At 37.3% G+C, this 20,582-nt stretch overlaps 1 protein-coding gene across 1 annotated transcript in view; it reads left to right on the top strand.

The window, feature by feature from the left end:
- Positions 1 to 20,582, top strand: part of FER (FER tyrosine kinase) — a gene marked incomplete at both ends in the record, with an annotated part of 430,653 nt that overhangs the window by 108,817 nt on the left and 301,254 nt on the right. Inside the window, 1 exon segment of the mRNA XM_079702183.1 lies at positions 12,216 to 12,405. Coding sequence (XP_079558309.1) covers positions 12,216 to 12,405 — 190 coding nt within the window.

The following is a 20,582-nucleotide window of genomic DNA, read 5'->3' as shown; positions in this document are numbered from 1 at the left end:
GTTGTTTTTCCCTTGCTGCTTTTAATATGATTTCTTTGTGTTTAATTTTTGACAGTTTGATTACTATGTGTCTTGGCGTATTTCTCCTTGGATTTATTCTGTATGGGACTCTCTGTGCCTCCTGGACTTGATTAACTATTTCCTTTCCCATATTAGGGAAGTTTTCAACTATAATCTCTTCAAATATTTTCTCAGTCCCTTTCTTTTTCTCTTCTTCTTCTGGAACCTCTATAATTCAAATGTTGGTGCGTTTAATGTTGTCCCAGAGGTCTCTGAGACTGTCCTCTGTTCTTTTCATTCTTTTTTCTTTATTTTGCTCTGCATCAGTTATTTCCACTATTTTATCTTCCACCTCACTTATCCGTTCTTCTGTCTCAGTTATTCTGGTATTGATCCCATCTAGAGTATTTTTTATTTCATTTATTGTGTTTTTAATCGATGCTTGATTCATCTTTAGTTCTTCTAGGTCCTTGTTAACTGTTTATTGCATTTTGTCTATTCTATTTCCAAGATTTTGGATCTTGGAAATAGAATCTTGGATCATCTTTACCATCATTATTCTGAATTCTTTTTCAGGTAGACTGCCTATTACCTCTTCATTTGTTAGGTCTGGTGGGTTTTTATCTTGCTCCTTCACCTGCTGTGTGTTTTTCTGTCTTCTCATTTTGCTTATGTTACTGTGTTTGGGGTCTCCTTTTTGCAGGCTGCAGGTTCGTAGTTCCCGTTGTTTTTGGTGTCTGTCCCCAGTGGCTAAGGTTGTTTCAGTGGGTTGTGTAGGCTTTCTGGTGGAGGGGACTAGTGCCTGTGTTCTGGTGGATGAGACTCGATCTTGTCTTTCTGGTGGACAGGTCCACGTCTGGTGGTGTGTTTTGGGGTGCCTGTGGCCTTATTATGTTTTTAGGCAGCTTCTCTGCTAATGGGTGGGGTTGTGTTCCTGTCTTGCTAGTTGCTTGGCATAGGGTGTCCAGCACTGTAGTTTGCTGGTCGTTGAGTGAAGCTGGGTGCTGGTGTTGAGATGGAGATCTCTGGGAGATTTTCACCGTTTTATATTATGTGGAGCTGGGGGGTCTCTTGTGGACCAGTGTCCTGAAGTTGGCTCTCCCACCTGAGAGGCACAGCACTGACTCCTGGCTGTAGCACCAAGAGCCTTTCATTTACCCGGCTCAGAATAAAAGGGAGAAAAAGTCGAAAGAAAGAATTAGTAGAAGAAAGAAAGAAAGAAATAGAGAAAGAAAGAAAGAAAGAGGGAAAGAAAGAAAGAAAGAAGGGAGGGAGGGAGGAAAGAAAGAAAGAAAGGAGGGAGGGAGGGAGGAAAGAAAGAAAGGAGGGAGGGAGGGAGGGAGTGAGGAAAGAAAGAAAGGAAGAAAGAAAGAAAGAAAGAAAGAGAAAGGAGGGGGGAGGGAGGGAGGAAGGAGGGAAGGTAGGAAAAAGAGAAAGAGAAGATAAAGTAAATAGAATAAAGTATGATAAAATATAATAGCGTTATTAAAATAAAAAGTAATTATTAAAAAATTAAAAACAAAACAAAACAAGCAAACAAACAAAAAAATGGACAGATAGAACCATGGGACAAATGGTGGAAGCACAGCTATATAGACAAAATCTCACACAGAAGCATACCCATACACTTTCACAAAAAGAGAACAAGGGGAAAAAATCATAAATCTTGTTCTCAATGTCCACCTCCTCAATTTGGGATGATTCGTTGTCTATTCATGTATTCCACAGACGCAGGGTACATCAAGTTGTTTGTGGAGCTTTAATCTGCTGCTTCTGAGGCTGCTGGGGAGATTTCCCTTTCTCTTCTTTATTCTCACAGCTCCCGGGTCTCAGCTTTGGATTTGGCCCCGCCTCTGCGTGTAGGTCGCCGGAGGGCGTCTGTTCTTCGCTCAGACAGGACGGGGTTAAAGGAACAGCTGCTTTGGGGGCTCTGGCTCACTCAGGCCGGGGTGAGGGAGGGGTACAGAATGCGGGGCGGGCCTGCGGCGGCAGAGGCCTGCGTGACGTTGCACCAGCCCGCCGCGCGCCTTGCGCTCTCCTGGGGATGCCGCCTCTGGATCCCGGGACCCCGGCAGTGGCGGGCTGCACAGGCTCCCCGGAAAGGGTGTGTAGACAGTGATCTGCGCTTGCACACAGGCCTCTTGGCGGCGGCAGCAGCAGCCCCAGCGTCCCTCGCCCGTCTCTGGGGTCCGCGCTTTTAGCCGCGGCTCGCGCCCGTCTCTGGAGCTCCTTTAAGCAGCGCTCTTAATCCCCTCTCCTCACGCACCAGGAAACAAAGAGGGAAGAAAAAGTCTCTTGCCTCTTCGGCAGCTCCAGACATTTTCCCGATCTCCCTCCGGGCTAGCCGTGGTGCACTAACCCCTTCAGGCTCTCTTCCCCCCGCCAACCCCATTCCTCTCCCTGCGCTGCGACTGAAACCCGAAACCCGAAACCCGAGCCCCCCAACCCCGCCCGCCCCGGCGGCCGAGCAGACAAGCCTTTCGGGCTGGTGAGTGCCGGTCGGCACCGATCCTCTGTGCGGGAATCTCTCCACTTTGCCCTCCGCACCCCTGTTGCTGCGCTCTCCTCCGCTACTCGGAAGCTTTCCCCCGTCCGCCACCCGCAGTCTCCGCCCGCGAAGGGGCTTCCTAGTGTGTGGAAACCTTTCCTCTTTCACGCCTCCCTCCCACTGGTGCAGGTCCCGTCTCTATACTTTTGTCTCTGTTTATTCTTGTTTCTTTTGCCCTACCCAGGTACGTGGGGAGTTTCTTGCCTTTTGGGAGGTCTGAGGTCTTCTGCCAGCGTTCAGTAGGTGTTCTGTAGGAGTTGTTCCACGTGTAGATGAATTTCTGATGTATCTGTGGGGAGGAAGGTGATCTCCATGTCCTACTCTTCTGCCATCTTCCCCTAGCTCCTAAAAGCAATTTTTATCTAGTTTCAAAAATAGATTTATCTTTACTCTGCAGACTTTTTTAACTTCATATACCATGTTAGTTAAAAGTAATAAAACAGGGACTTGCCTGGTGGTGCAGTGGTTAAGAATCCCCCTGCCAATGCAGGGGACACGGGTTCTATCCCTGGTCCAGGAAGATCCCACATGCTGCGGAGCAACTAAACCCATGCGCCACAACTAGTGAGCCTGTGCTCTAGAGCCCACGAGTCACAACTACTGAGCCCACGTGCTACAACTACTGAAGCCCGCACACCTAGAGCCCGTGCTCTGCAGGAAGAGAAGACACCGCAATGAGAAGCCTGTGCACCACAGTGAAGGGTAGCCCTCACTTGCCGCAACTAGAGAAAGTCCACACGCAGCAACAAAGACCCAACGCTGCCAAAAATAAATAAATAAATAAATAAATAATAAAAGTAACAAAACAATAAAACAAAACTACATTTTTCCAAATACTAAAAATATCCTATATTAGATAATTTACATTCTTAAATTATTTCTAAATTAATGGAATTATGTGAATGTTTACTTAATAGAAATAGCATTTGTGTTCCTATGAAAATATAACATATGAGGGACTAAGTTAAAACCTTTAAATTTGGGTTTAACATAAATTTCTCCAAAACATCTTATAATAACAGTGAAAAAATAAACTATATGAAAAATCATTTGATAGCTTTGAGTCCTATAATTGAAAAATATAAAGTGAAAAATGAACTTAAAGAATGGTTTTTATGCAACATTAAATTCACATTAAGAAACACAGAGTTTTAGCTTATATAAATGATGCAGGTCTCAGTTGAAGTACAGCTATTGCAAAATTTTATTTAAAAAATAGGGTGAAAGGAATAAAACCAACCATTTGAAATGGTATAATTTTAATAGAACACAAAGCATCACTCTAGTATACATATCTTGACTCATTACTTCCAAAGCATATTTATTCAAATGGAAATAATATCCATCTTCTCCTGATCTATGATCCTTGACTACTATATTAGAAAATAGTTTATGGGAAAATATACCAAGCAAATGTCATTTATGACTCATTGGCATAAAGAGCTGGTAATGTTACTATTGGTTTTAATGCTTGGTTTGATTTATGAAAAGTGAATGATTATTCAGTTTTGTATTGTGCTGTACCATTATCACCCAGTACTTAAAAATACTTTGTAAATTATAAAATCATAACTCTTAGAGCCATGCAAAATCTTAAGAGATCATTTGATTCAACCTCCTGGTCTTCCAAATTATGTGACATCTGAGGGCCAGAAATTTTAAGAGACTTGCAAAGATTCACATCTAGCTTGTAGTGAAGGTAATACTTGAACCATCTGGAGTATTGTTCTGGTTTACAAACTCAGGTACCTTTTATTTTTGTCTCAGAATTTTTAGAGTATATCCACTAGGTGCTATGAATACAGTGAAAGTTAAGACACATATGGTCACATGTCTCATGAAGCTTACACTTTTGTAGAGTAGACCAGTACAAAACAGGAAATTAACAATTGTGATAACTGCTGTGAAACAAGGAGTTCAGATAGAAGAATAACAGAGGAGTACCCACTTAAGATAGGTGGTCAGGGGTCTTGTAGGAAATGGCATTTTTGCTGAAACCTGAAGGACAGAAAGTGCCCTCCAAGTGAAGAATGCATGGAAAGAGTAGTCAGAAATAGGGAGTAAGTAGCACCTGCATAAGTCCTGATCCCTTCAATGTTTTACATTTATTTATAGCTTCTTGTGCATCTTGTATTATACAATCATGCATTTATTATAATTTTCTTCTTCTTGATATATTTATAGCTTTTTTGCTCAATGGTGTTATAAGCATATAAAATAGTTAGAGTGTGTTACATAGTGATTATATAACGGTATTGTTTAAAAAGTAATTATTGAACAAAAGCAAGATGTTAATGTATTTAGTAGGTCCTTGTTAATTATCTATTTTATATATAGTAGTGTGTATATGTTAATCCCAAAGTCCTAATTTATCCCTCCCCACCACCTTTCTTCTTTGGTAATCATAAGTTTGTTTTCTAAGTCTGTGAGTCTGTTTCAGTTTTGTAAATAAGTTCATTTGTATCACTTTTTTAGATTCCACATGTAAGTGATATTATATGATATTTGTCTTTGTCTGACTTACTTCACTTAGTATGATAATCTCTAGGTCCATCCAAATTGCTGCAAATGGCATTATTTCATTCTTTTTTTTATGGCTGAGTGATATTCCCTTCTATGTATTTCCTAATTCTTGGTGTTAGGATAGTGTCTCAGAATGTCTAAGTGATTGCTGATATGACATAATAGATATTTAGAACTCCTGAAGAAGAATTTAAAAAGGCCTATTTCTAAAACAGATTATTTAGGAACCCAAGGTATATGAGATCATAAAAACCTCACGTTACCACAGGAAGCAGCAGCAGCAGTGAAACTTTTTTTGTTTTGGCCATGCTGTGCGGCCTGTGGGATCTCAATTCCCCGATCAGTGATTGAACCTGGGCCACGGCATGGGTGAAAGCACTAAACCCTAACAACTAGACCACGACTAGACCGCCAGGGAACAACCAGTGATACATATTTTTAAATTAAATTTTAATGGAGATAATTACAAATTGGCATGTAGTTGAAAGATTTAATACAGAGAGATCCCATAAACCCTTTACTCAGTTCCCCTTAATGGTAGCATCCTGCAAAACTATAATATAATATCATAATCCAGATATTAACATTGATACAGGCATGATATGGTACATTTTCATCACTGCAAGGATCCCCAATTTTGTACTTTTATAGCTACACTGCCTTCTATCTCCCACCCTCTCCTTAACCCCTGGCAACAAATAATCTATTTTCCATTTCTATAATTTTGTCTTTTCAAGAATGTTATATAAAATGGAATCACATTATATGTAACCTTTTGAGATTGTCTTTTTACATTTATTGTAATTCTCTGGAGATTCATCCAGGTACTTTCATTCCTTTTTACTCTTATGCAGTATTCCATGACATGTGCATTAGTTTCCTAGGACTGCCATTTTGAAGTACCACAAACTGGGCAGCTTAAAAAAAGATATAAATTTATTCTCTGACAGTTCTGGAGGCCAAAAGTCTGAAGTAAAGTGTTGGCAGGCTGGTTTCTTCTGGGCTCTAAGGGAGATTCTGTTCCATGCCTTTGTCCTAGCTTCTGCTGATGGTCGGCAGTTCTAGGCATCCCTTGGTTTATAGAAGCATCACTCCAATCTCCGCCTCCATCTTCATATAGTGTTCTGCCTGTGTGGTCTCTTCTCTGTATCCAGATTTTCTTCTTCTTACAAGGACATCAGTCATGGATTAAGGGCCCAACCACTCCAGTATGACCTCATCTTAACTAATTACATCTGCAACAACCCTATTTCCAAAATGGCCACATTCTGAGGTTTCTGGGGTTAGGATTTGAACATATCTTTTTAGAGGACACAATTCAACTCATGACTGTATAGATATACCATACTTTGATCATTCATCCTGTGAAGAATATCTGGTTTGTTTCTGTCTCCATATAGTTTTCTTCTTACTGTCTCCATATAGTTTTGCCTTGTACAGAATGTCACATAATTAGAATCATACATTATGTAGCCTTTTCAAATTGGCTTCTTTCGCGTAGTAATGTACATTTAAGGTTCCTCCATGTCTTTTTGTGGCCTGGTAGCTTGTTTCTTTTGAGCAGTGAAAAGTATTCCATTGTCCAGATATACCACAGTTTATCCATTCATCTGCTGAAGGACATATTGGTTGCTTCCCAGTTTTGGCAATTATGAATAAAGCTGTTGTAAACATTCATGTGTGGGCTTTTATGTGGACATAAGTTTTTGACTCCTTTGGCTAAATACCAAGGAGTATGATTGATGGATCATATGGTAAGAGTATGTTTAGTTTTGTAAGAAACTACCAAACTGTCTTCCAAAGTGACTATACCATTTTGCATTTCCACCGGTAATGAATGAGAGTTCTTGTTGCTTCACATCCTTTGGTGTTGCCAGTGTCCTGGAGTTTGGCCATTCTTATAAATGTATGATGCTATCTCATTGTTCTTTTTTTTTTTTTTTTGCTGTACGCGGGCTTCTCACTGTTGTGGCCTCTCCCGTTGCGGAGCACAGGCTCCAGACGCGCAGGCTCAGCGGCCATGGCTCACGGGCCCAGCCGCTCCGCGGCATGTGGGATCCTCCCGGACCGGGGCACAAATCCGTGTCCCCTGCATTGGCAGGCGGACTCTCGACTACTGCGCCACCAGGGAAGCCCCTCATTGTTCTTTTAATTTGCATTTTTCTGATGGCATATGATGTGGAGAATTTTTTCATGTGCTTATTTACCATCTGTATATCTTCTTCGGTAAGGTATCTGTTAAGGTCTTTGGCCCATTTTTTAATCAGTTTGTTTGTTTTCTTGTTGCTGACATTTAAAAGATGTTTCTATATTTTGGATAACAGTCCTGTATCAGATGTGTCTTTTGTAAATCTTTTCTCCTAGTCTATGGATCTCATTCTTTTTTTTTTTTAAATCAGTTTTAAAAATTGAAGTATAGTTGATTTACAGTGTTGTGTTAATTTCTGCTGTACAGTAAAGTGATTCAGTTATACATATATATTCGTTCTTTTCAAAAAATATTCTTTTCTATTATGGTTTATCACAGGGTATTGAATATAGTTCTCTGTGCTATACAGTAGGACCTTGTTGTTTACCCATTCTATATATAGAAGCTTACATCTGCTAATCCCAAACTCCCACTCCATCCCTCTCCCAACCCCCTCCCCCTGGGCAACCACCAGTCTGTTTTCTATTTCTGTGATTCTGTTTCTGTTTCATATATAGGTTCATTTGTCTCATATTTTAGATTACACATATAAGTGATATCATATGGTATTTCTCTTTCTGACTTCACTTAGTATGATAATCTCTAGTTGCATCCATGTTGCTGCAAATGGCATTATTCCATTCTTTTTTATGACCGAGTAGTATTCCATTATTTTTATGCACCACATCTTCTTTATCCATTCATCTGTCGATGGACATTTATGTTGTTTCCATGTCTTGGCTATTGTGAACAGTGCTGCTATGATCATAAGGGTGCATGTATCTTTTTGAATTATAGTTTTGTCTGGATATATGCCCAGGAGTGGGATTGCTGGATCATATGGTAATTTTATTTTTAATTTTCTGAGGAACCTCTGTACTGTTTTCCACAGTAGCTGCACCAACTAACATTTCCACCAACAGTGTAGGAGGGTTCCCTTTTCTCCATGCCCCTCTCCAGCATTTGTTACTTGTAGACTTTTTAATGATGGCTGTTCTGACCAGTGTGAGGTGGTACCTCATTGTAGTTTTGATTTGCATTTCTCTGATAATTAGCAATGTTGAGCATCTTTTCATGTGCCTATTGACCATCTGTATTTTTTCTTTTGAGAAATGTATATTTAGATCTTCTGCCCATTTTTGAATGGGGTTGTTTGTTTTTTTTGTTGTTGAGTTGTATGAGCTGCTTATATATTTTGGAAATTCAGCCCTTGTAGGTTGCATTCTTTGCAAATATTTTCTCCCATTTTGTAGGTTGTCTTTTTGTTTTGTTTATGGTTTCCTTTGCTGTGCAAAAGCTTGTAAGTTTGATTAAGTCTCCTTTGTTTATTTTTGCTTTTATTTCTGTTGCCTTGGGAGACTAACATAAGAAAACATTGGTACGATTTATGTCAGAGAGTGTTTTGCCTATGATCTCTTCTAGGTGTTTTATGGTGTCTTGTCTTACATTTAAGTCTTTAAGCCATTTGAGTCTATTTTTGTGTATGGTGAGAGGGTGTGTTCTAACATTGATTTACATGTGGCTGTCCAACTTTCCAGGACCACTTCCTGAAGAGACTGTCTTTCCCAATTGTCTTTTACGTATTAGTAACTTACTTTCAGTAGTGCATTGCACAGTTCATTAAGATATTAATCCACTTTATTATGTTGAGGTAAGTTCCCTCTACGCCTACTTTCTGGAGGGTTTTTACCACAGCCAACATTGTTCTCAATGGTGAAAAACTGAAACCATTTCCTCTAAGATCAGGAACAAGACAAGGTTGTCCACTCTCACCACTATTATTCAACATAGTTTTGGAAGTTTTAGCCACAGCAATCAGAGAAGAAAAAGAAATAGCAAGAATCCAAATTGTAAAAGAAGAAGTAAAGCTTTCATTGTTTGCAGATGACATGATACTATACATAGAGAATCCTAAAGATGCTACCAGAAAACTACTACAGCTAATCAATTAATTTGGTAATGTAGCAGGATACCAAATTAATGCAAAGAAATCTCTTGCCTTCCTATGCACTAATGATGAAAAATCTGAAAGAGAAATTAAGGAAACACTCCCATTTACCATTGCAACAAAAAGAATAAAATACCTAGGAATAAACCTACCTAAGGAGACAAAAGCCCCGTATGCAGAAAACTATAAGACACTGATGAAGTAAATTAAAGATGGTACAAACAAATGGAGAGATATACAATGTTCTTGGATGCAAGAATCAATATTGTGAAAATGACTATACTACCCAAAGCAATCCACAGCATCTATGCAATCTCTGTCAAAGTACCAATGGCATTTTTCACAGAACTAGAACAAAAAAATTGCCCAATTTGTACGGAAACACAAAAGACCCCGAATAGCCAAAGCAATCTTGAGAAAGAAAAATGGAGCTGGAGGAGTCAAGCTCCCTGATTCAGACTCTACTACAAAGCTACAGTAATCAAGACAGTATGGTACTGACAGAAAAACAGAATTATAGAGCAATGGAACAGGATAGAAAGCCCAGAGATAAACCCACGCACATATGGTCACCTTATCTTTGATAAAGGAGGAAAGAATATACAATGGAGAAAAGACAGCCTCTTCAATAAGTTGTGCTGGGAAAACTGGACAGCTACATGTAAAAGAATTAAATTAGGGCTTCCCTGGTGGCACAGTGGTTGAGAGTCTGCCTGCCGATGCAGGGGATACGGGTTCGTGCCCCGGCCCGGGAAGATCCCACATGCCGTGGAGCGGCTGGGCCCGTGAGCCATGGCCGTTGAGCCTGCGCATCCAGAGCCTGTGCTCCGCAACGGGAGAGGCCACGACAGTGAGAGTCCCGCGTACTGCAAAAAAAAAAAAAAAAAAAAGAATTAAATTAGAACACTCCCTAACACCATGCACAAAAATAAACTCCAAATGGATTAAACACCTAAACGTAAGGCCAGAAGCTATCAAACTCTTAGAGGAAAACATAGGCAGAACACTCTATGCCATAAATCACAGCAAGATCCTTTTTGACCCACCTCCTAGAGAAATGGAGATAAAAACAAAAATAAACAAATGGGACGCAATGAAACTTAAAAGCTTTTGCACAGCAAAGGAAATCATAAACAAGACGAAAAGACAACCCTCAGAATGGGAGAAAATATTTGCAAATGAAGCAACTGACAAAGGATTAATCTCCAAAATTTACAAGCAGCTCATGCTGCTGAATATCAAAAAAGCAAACAACCCAATCCAAAAATGGGCAGAAGGCCTAAATAGACATTTCTCCAAAGAAGAGATACAGACTGCCAACAAACACATGAAAGAATGCTCAACATCATTAATCATTAGAGAAATGCAAATCAAAACTACAATGAGGCATCACCTCACACTAGTCAGAAAGGCCATCATCAAAAAATCTACAAACAATATGTGCTGGAAAGGGTGTGGAGAAAAGGGAACCCTCTTGCACTGTTGGTGGGAATGTAAATTGATACAGCCACTGTGGAGAACAGCATGGAGGTTCCTTAAAAAACTAAAAATAGAACTACCATATGACCCAGCAATCCACTACTGGGCATATACCCTGAGAAAACCATAATTCAAAAAGAGTCATGTACCACAATATTCACTGCAGCTCTGTTTACAGTAGCCAGGACGTGGAAGTAACCTAAGTTTCCATCAACAGATGAATGGATAAAGAAGGTGTGGCACATATATACAATGGAATATTACTCAGCGATAAAGAGAAAAGAAATTGAGTTATTTGTAGTGAGGTGGATGGACCTAGAGTCTGTCATACAGAGTGAAATAAGTCAGAAAGAGAAAAACAAATACCGTATGCTAACACATATATATGGAATCTTAAAAAAAGAAATGGTTCTGAAGAACCTAGGGGCAGGACAGGAATAAAGAAATAGACATAGAGAATGGACTTGAGGATATGGGGAGGGGGAAGGGTAAGTTCAGATGAAGTGAGAGAGTAGCATGGACATATATACACTACCAAATATAAAACAGATAGCTAGTGGGAAGCCGCCACATAGCACAGGGAGATCAGCTCAGTGCTTTGTGACCACCTAGAGGGATGGGATAGGGAGGGTGAGAGGGAGACGCAAGAGAGAGGGATATGGGGATATATGTATATGTATAGCTGATTCACTTTGTTATAAAACAGAAACTAACACATCATTATAAAGGAATTATACTCCAATAAAGATGTTTAAAAAAAGGTATTAATACACTAAGTATGACAGCATTCCCAGAGGTATTCCTCACCTGCACTGCCTGTTTTCTTGTGGCTTTAATGTGGGTGAATTAATTTGAAATTCCTATTAAGGACAGCCTCCAAGGGCTAAAAGATCACTGTAAAGTAACATGTGGCATGTGTAGTTCTCTAAAGGAGGAATGGGGAAGTCTACTGTCTTTATTATGGTGTTATGGGGAAGATTTGGGGACTTACACTCATTCCCTTTGTCCTTATTGGAACAGCTTTCCCCAGCTCTAAAAACACACCCCTCACAATATGCACACAGCTTGGTTCCAGGCTGTCACCTTGATTTGGTTTATTTTACTCTAGGCACAGATCTGAGTTTAGCTATGTTCCATTTGAGATTTGAAATAAAGTAAGATTCTCCTTCAGTCATATCAATTCATTTTAGGCTCTACACTTCTGGACCTAAGTGTCTGTACTTTGTGAGGTAGATGGTTTAACTGTAAAATAAAATGAATGCTATATATCATAATACATTTGAAAGTATCTTGAATTTGGTTTTTGCTTCTAAACATTTCCTTCCATTTTGTTAATGCTAACATTTAATAACTACTGTGATGACTCAAAATCTGTTTAGTTTCATAATTCTTATGATTCTGAATGACTCTTATAAAGAGGAAAATGAAAGAAAATAGCAAAATATACATATATATACATATAATTTCCTTTAAAGTCTTTATTTCTTTAAGAAGCTGAAATAATTTATGTTAAATCTGTTCTCTTTTAGTATTGTACTTCTGCTAAGCCAAAAACAGACACTTGAAGAGCTAAAACAGTCAGTCCAGCAGCTGAGATGCACTGAGGCAAAGTTTACAGCACAGAAAGAATTGCTAGAGCAAAAAGTGCAAGAAAATGATGGGAAAGAGCCACCTCCAGTAGTAAATTATGAAGAAGATGCACGATCAGTTACATCTATGGTAAGCCAAAGAGTAATCAAATGAGAAAGTTGAAAGAGTAGTACATAGGTAATAAGTGAATACAAAAAATAATTCTGGTTACTATAACAAATTATTACTCTTGTTAATATGCAGGTCCTATTAAACTTGTTTGTAAATGCAAAATAGACTTGTCAGTCACCTCAGGTCACCTGGAGAGCACTTTCAGGAACCACCTGTAGAGTCAAAGGAAAAAGCTCTTCTCTTGCCTTCAAAACTGAAAACAAAGACTGCAATTGTTTTTATTCCTGGGAGACAGCAGGAAGGTAGGGTGTTATTCTTAAGATAGAAATAAGAAATAAGGAGAAAGATACTTATTAATTTTTTTCTTATATAAGAACAGTAGAATTTATCTGAGATTGATGATGTGTTTATTGTTTTCACAATACAAAACATTGATTTTTCTAAAGTTGATTTTTTTCTTATAAATAGCCTTAAACTACAATAAACACATTTAAATCTAGCAACTAGAAATTCAACTTTATTTTATACAGATTTATTAACTGTTTAAGAATGCCTAGTTTAATTTACTTTCTCTCACTCTTCCCCTTCCTTTATCTTATGTTGGTAGTTTCTATCAGGGGGCAGTTTTGCCCCCCAGGGGTCATTTGGCCATGTCTCCAGGCATGTTTGGTTTTCACAGCTGGTGGATGCTGTTGCTATCTCGTTGGTAGAGGCCAGTGATGCTACTAAATACCGTACAGTGCACGTTACAGCCCATCCCTTCTTACTCCCAACAAAAACTTACTCAAACCAAAATATTAATAGTGCCAAGGCTGAAAAAGCCTGAGCTGTATCCTTGGGTTTTTCTGTGGGTAACTGTATTCAGTCCATAAATAGAACTATTATATTATAGTTAATTATGCTATAGGTGATATTTTAGTAATTTTTAGTTTATGTGATTCTAAATAGTACAATTTGATTGTTAAATGGATTCAAATGTCTCCATAGGAAAAAAAGACTGCGTGTGAAATGTCCAATTCTAGATAAATCTGGATATGAATAGGAAGTGTTTAAATTATTGTGGTTATTACTATTTTTTATTAATTGAGCCATAGTGAGCTATACATTACATTGTGAATTATGAATTATAATTCTTTGCTCTCCTTTACTGTCCTACCAGACAATAAAGATCTTACCATGTAGACCAGGGGCCCTACTAGAGTAATTTTCTTGCTTCTTGAGTTTTGATAACTAACATATGCATTTTTTTCAGAGGAACTTCTGAAGGTTTATTCTTTTTGCTTGGTTTTGAAACCTTAGTAAATCTTTTGTTCTCTAAGTGTGGTTTATAGTATTTCCTTGTCCCCATGTGGGTGTGGAATTGGTTACTTCATAGCCTTTTTTAGTGGCAGATAGGTTAAAACGGGCTATCTAATTTATTTTAAGTAATTATGTATGCAGATGACTCATGTTGGCATTATTATTATAGAATAAAAGATAGTTCTTCAAGTCACTAAATGATAGCATAACCCCATTTGATAACAACAACTAAAAACTAGACTTTGGAATTTAAAATATAACAGTTCATTAATTCTTTATTAAGAACTTGTAATCATTTGGAGCTTTGTCTTTCATAATCATCGAAGAAAAACTTTTTCAATAAATAAATAAATAATGTTTTAGAGAGAATGTATAATACAGTTTAAGAGGCTAAACTGCTTTCTGGTATTTTCAAACTTTCTCTTATACCCATTTATTAAATGATAATACCTTATAAATTTTTAGAAAGTGATGTCACATACTCCATTTATCCAGTTTATTTTAAATAGTTGAAATGCTATTTGTTTCTATACATCTTATCTATTCACTGAAGCAATGACCTTAGTAAGTCTTTAAGGAATTTACAAAGGAATGCTATATGTAGTTTAAAGTAATAAAGTAACATTTTATAAATCAAACAGGACATTCCTCAGATTGATGGCAATTAATGAGTTTTTCAGTATGTTTTATAAAACAAGTAGAAATATTTGCAATTCATAGTTCTTAGAACTAAATAATAGTCCCATGTATATCAGTGAAAGTTTTGCATAATTCCATCTTTCAGTAATAATTAGAATATAACTTTTCATTTTATTCAAAAACAGTCAAAATATTAAAAGTATAAATGATTTTTTCCCCAAATGACTGTTTAAACATTGTTTTATGAATAACATTACCCAAAAAGCCCGAAATTAATGTAAGCAATTCCATTGCTTTTTCCTCTTTATAAATTCCATCCTTATAAATGGTGTTTCAACAAGGGAAATTTAGTTGAATATTGGAAAAATTGGAAGAACTAAAAATTAAAGCATAATGTCATGGAAAATAGTAAAAACTTGGCCTAAATATTATTTAAGAGTATTAACTATTTTACATGATCCTAATTAATGACAGTGTTAACCAAAATTCAGACTCTTTGGTAGTGAATGCTTCTGTGGAAGAGTGCCCTTAAGGAACTGTACTCCTGAGATGGGCCATGGATTGTATATTCTTATAAAAATTCCAAGGTGATTCAGATGTCAGGGTTAGAATTGTAGTCAGGCTCTTAGATGTACTGATGTTTATTTTGACTTTATAATTCAATGAGAATTAAGGCCCATCTATTAATTTACAGAAATCTAAAAAACTGTGGAGACAGGTAATGTAAACATCTTTGTCAGGAAAAGTCATCCTTCTAGTGTTGTCTTTTTTTCACCTAAGTCAAATTTTGGCCAAAATACCAAGGAGAAAATGATATTGATAAATATTAAGTGTTGCACAATAATTCTCTATTATCTGTGGATAAGTATGTTTCATTTATCCATTCAAGCAATATTTATTGAGCACCTACTATGTGTCAAGGATATTTCTAGATGTTTGTAATATATCAGTGAATAAAACTAATGAAGAATCTCTCTTGGAGGTTACATTCTGTGGTGAATGGCAGTTAATAAGTAAGTAAATTATGTATTATATTGGAAGGTGCTAAATGCCAAGGCATAAAAACAAAGCAGGATAGGGGATTGGGGGTGTAGAGGGTCACAGGTTGCGATACATTTTTAAATGCAAATAAAGATAAGCATCAGGGCTTCCCTGGTGGCGCAGTGGTTGAGAGTCCGCCTGCCGATGCAGGGAACACGGGTTCGTGCCCCGGTCCGGGAAGATCCCACATGCCGCGGAGCGGCTGGGCCCGTGAGCCATGGCCGCTGAGCCTGCACGTCCGGAGCCTGCACGTCCAGAGCCTGTGCTCCACAACGGGAGAGGCCACAACAGTGAGAGGCCTGCGTACTGCAAAAAAAATAAAATAAAAAATAAAAAGATAAGCATCATCGAGAAAGTGATATTTTTTATATAAACAATGTTCTTTTTAATGAAAAAATGATATAATAGGTTAATAGTCATCACAAAATCTCTGCATGGTAGGAGTTTTTTCTTTATCCTTTTTCCTAATTTCCAAGATTTCTAAAAACAGCATATGTGGCTTTAATAACTACAAAATAATAAGTGTTATTAAATAAATATAATACATTTCTACCACATAAAATAAGAATAGTAAATAAAAGAAAATATCTCATAGTTCTACTTACCATTCAAAGGCATCCACTGATCAATTTTTACACGAGAAAGTGACGTTTGAACAAAATCTTGAACTGGGGAGCTAGTAAACCACTTAATTTCTGGGGAAAGAGCATTCTAGTCAGAGGGTGTATTTATTGCAAAGACTATAAGGCAGGGGCAGTTCTGGACTCTCTAAGGTACAGTAAGGAGCTCTGAGTAGAGGGGAAGGTGAGAGTATAGGGAATGAGATTAGAGAAGTAATGGAGAACAGATCTCAGGACCTGTGGAACATAATTAAGGGTTATGGCTTTTCTCTGAATGAAATGTGGAGCCATTGGGTTGGGAGGTTATAACAGAAGATTGACATGCTCTGAATTTTGAATTAAATGGATCACTGTGTTGATAATATGCTTAAGGTTAATAAGAATGGAAGATTGAGGTTGTTACGGCAACCCAGGTGATAGAAGATGACAGTTTGAGCAAGGATGGTATCACAGGAACTAACAGGAAGTGTTTAGCTTATGGATATGTTTTGAAGGTTGAGCCCATGAGATTTCCTGTGGATTAAATGTGGGGTATGAGAGAGAGGAGTCAAGGACAACTTTAAGGTTTTGCACAGGAGCACTAGAGGAATAGAATTTGTTTCAAGTGCATGGAAAGAGTACACATAGAGCAGCTTTGATGAGGAAGAGCAAAATTTCAGCTTGTTTTTCCAAAAAAGAAAGAAAGAGAGAGAGGGAGGGAGGGAGGGAGGAAAGGAAGGAAGGAAGGAAGGAGGAAAGGAAAGGAAAGGAAAGAAAGAAAGAAAGAAAAGAAAAGAGAGAGAAAGAAAAGAAAGGAAAGAAAGAGAGAAAGAAAAGAAAGACGGAAAGAAAGAAAAGAAAAGGAAGGAAGAAAGAAAAGAAAGAAAGGAAAGAAAGAAAGAAAGAGAAAGAAAGAGAAAAAGGAAGGAAGGAAAGAAAGAAAGAAAAAGAGAGAGAGAAAGAAAGAAACCCCATCAGTGTAGAAATTTGGTAGTTCCAGAGGATGCTTTGGACTGGAGATATAAGTTTGAGAGTTGTAGGCATCAAATGGTATTTAAAATTATTTGACTATAGAATGCCACCAAGTGAGAGAGGATAGAGAAGAAAAGAGAAACAAGGACTGAACTCTGGGGCACTGCAAGTTAGGTCTAGACAAGGAGGAATCAGGAAGAGATTAAGAAGGAATGACCAGTGAGGTAGTAGAAAATCAAGAGAATTTGGTGTCCTCGAAAAATGTTCCAAGGAGAAATGCGTTCTAGAATTTCGGACATACCCGATTAAGGCAAAAGAAACAGTTGTATTGACTGCAGGAATTTTCTAAACTTCTTGTATCAAATTCCCAAGAGGAGAACTATAGCACGGAATGCAGTGTCTCTGGAAATACTGTTCCAATCCCTTTTCAAAGAGTGTCCTGAAGGGACCACTGTGCGATGGAAACTGTACTTTGGGAAATGATGAATTAGAAGACAGATCCTTTCTTATCCATTTGAGTTATTGGCACTTAAATGTGCTGTTAATGCTGAAGACATTTGAGTTAAATGGACTATAGACCCAAGGATTATTTTATTTTATTCTTCACTTCTAGCTCTGCAGGCAGAAGAATCTGCCTTCTGGGGCAAATTAGAAGGCTAAACTCTTTGTTGGCTGCCTATCTGGATAATGATGGAAATACCAAGATTTTCTAGTCCCTGACTAAACATTGTCTGACTTTACTCTCTCTCTCTCTCTCTCTCTCTTTCTCTCTCTCTCTCTCTCTTAATTTATTCAAAAATACCACGTTTGTTTTTAGCTATCCAGTTGTAAGAACATAAGTTTTCAACCAGTGTCTGTTGAACTGAGGAATTGAACTTCCTTTTTACTCCAGAGTAATCTAGTTATTTTCCTTTTAACAGCATGTGCTTTAGGCCAAATATAATAATTTTTGTTGAAAGAACCTCTGTTATATGTCAAATGTATCTGGCACCATGGAATGAGTTCCTACTTTTAAAATATGTTTAGCTATCCTATAGGATAATTGCCTTTACTTTGATGTTTCAGAAATTGCACATTTTTAAGCCCTTTTACTAGACTAATACACAACTTATATTTATCTTCTCTGCATATTTTATTGAGTTCTGCTTAACTGAACAGCACTATCAATAAAATCCTGTTTTGTTACATTTTCAACCAACAAAATATCTAGTTTGTTGACTAAATATTGTCTGTATTATGATTCAGTAGTAGTTCATTTTACCATAATGTTCAATATATTTTCAATTTTATAGTTAGTCACTAAATTGGAATGATATCAATTGAGATATATTGACAGCATCATTGAAGCTTTATCTGTTTTCATCATCAGGTGTATTTTCTTTCTTTAAATACATAAGGTAAATGTTAATTCCAAGCCCTACTATCAAATACACTGAGAAAAGTACCAGACTAAGAATCAGGAGACCTTAATTGAGCTTTGTCTCTGCTGTGTAACTATTGTCAGGTTACTTAACCTTTCTGAGTTTTCTTTTCCATAAAAGGAGGAAATGAATGTGTACCCACCTTGCCTGACAGGATTTCTGTGACACTGAAATGAGATTATGTTAAGTATTTTATATATTAAGAAATACTGTTACAAAAAGATTCTATTTTACTTTTTTCTAATAATGTACCTTAGTTCACATGTAAATTAATTTGTAGATACTTACTGAGTTCTTAAGTATGAATTGTAGATTTTTCTGTAGGATTATCTTTTGTAATATTTCTTATTTATGAAGGCAAAACCTTAATTTCTCTGAATATGTAGTACATGTACGTGCACAGGTGTCTAAGTGTCCTTTCCTTAGCCCCTAGTTCCCTACCTCAGAGGTAACCTTCCAGAAGCATTGTATGCAAATATAAACATAAACTTATATTATATGCTTCCTGCTCTTTTGACACAAATGGTAAAACATACAATACTATTCTGTACCTTACTTTTTACTTAATATATTTTAAGTATCATTTTGTAACAGTGAGTATACAGTTACTTCTTTTTTTTTCATTTATTTGTTCAACAAACAAATATTTATTGAATGTCAGGTGTCAGGTGCCATTTTAAGTTCTGGGGATACAGTAGTGAATAAAATAAACATTTTTTTTTGTCCTAATGGACCTTTCACTCTAATTGGAGGAGACAGACAATAAACAATCATACACACACACACACACACACACACACACACACACCCCTACAAACATATATATGTCAGGTGGTGGTAAGTTCTTTGGAGAAAAATAAAAGAAGCAGGGAGAAAAAGTGTGCTGGGAGAGGTTTTCATATATATGGTGGTCAGATAAGGCTTACTGATAAAGTGATTTATACAGAAATCTGAAAGAACTAAGGGAGCAAATGATGAGATTGCCTGGGGTGAGAATATTCCAAGCAGTGGGAAAAAGCAGTTGAGAGGCACTGATGCAGGAGTCTGGTTCTTGTGTTGGAACAACAAGGAAGCCAGTGTGGCTGGAACAGAGTGAGCCAGAGTAGTAGGAGATGGGGTCAGAGAAGTAGTGGGCATTTAGATTGCATAGTCACGCAGACCATTGTAAGGACTTTGAGGCTAACTCTTAGAGAAATAAGACTGTGAGCAAAGAAGTGACATATTTACATGGTTTACAGTTGTTTGTTATTATAAAGACAGCTGGTGAAATCCTATAAGTTTACTATGTGTAGAAATAGAGATTATATGTAAGATACATTTTGGAAGGTTTTGTGCAGTTTATATAGGTTTAGATTTTACTCTCAAAGTAATTTAAAGGTTTCTTAACCTGAGAACAATGTCAGTTATGGATATTAATTACTACATTAATATCGACATTAATATTTCAGTTTTATAGATTAATAAATTCTTGCTTCCAGCTTTCCTGTGGCAAGGATTTTATCATGCTGAACTTTCAGTGGCTTTGTAGACCATTAAATTAATAAATTCTCCTGTAGATCTGATACTTCAAGTGTATTTAGAGGTATATGCTTTATGTTTATTTGATGCATAAATTTCTAATTTATAAAACGAAGTTAGGTGATAATGATTACATTATAAAAAACTTGTTGATTTTTCTAAATGATTCAGGTCAAGATTCCTTAACATTGCTAATCATCAAGGAAATGCCAATCAAAACCACAATGAAATATCACCTTACACTGGTCAGAATGGCCCTTATCAAAAAGACAACAAATAACAGGTGTTGGCGAGGATGTGTACAAAAGGGAACCCTCTTGCACTGTTGGTGGGAATGTAAATTGGTGCAGCCACTATGGAGAACAGTATGGAAGTTCCTCAAAAAGTTGAAAATAGAACTACCGTACAATCCAGCAATTCCACTTCTGTTTATTTATCCAAAGGAAATGAAAACACTAACTCGAAAAGATATCTTCACCCCCATGTTCCTAGCAGCATTATTTACAATAGCCAAGATATGGAAACAACCTAAGTGTCCATCAATAGATGAATGGATAAAGATGTGATATATATATATATATATATATATATATCTCATATATATGTGTACACACACACACACACACACACATACATGAAATCTTGCCATTTGTGGCAACATGAACGGGCCCTGAGGGCATTTTGCTAAGTGAAATAAGTCAGACAG

The sequence above is a fragment of the Hyperoodon ampullatus genome (assembly GCF_949752795.1).
Source record: "Hyperoodon ampullatus genome assembly, chromosome: 4".
In the NCBI taxonomy this organism is placed as follows: domain Eukaryota; kingdom Metazoa; phylum Chordata; class Mammalia; order Artiodactyla; family Ziphiidae; genus Hyperoodon; species Hyperoodon ampullatus.
Note: the sequence above shows the minus strand (reverse complement) of the source record. Positions and strands in the feature narration are given on the sequence as shown.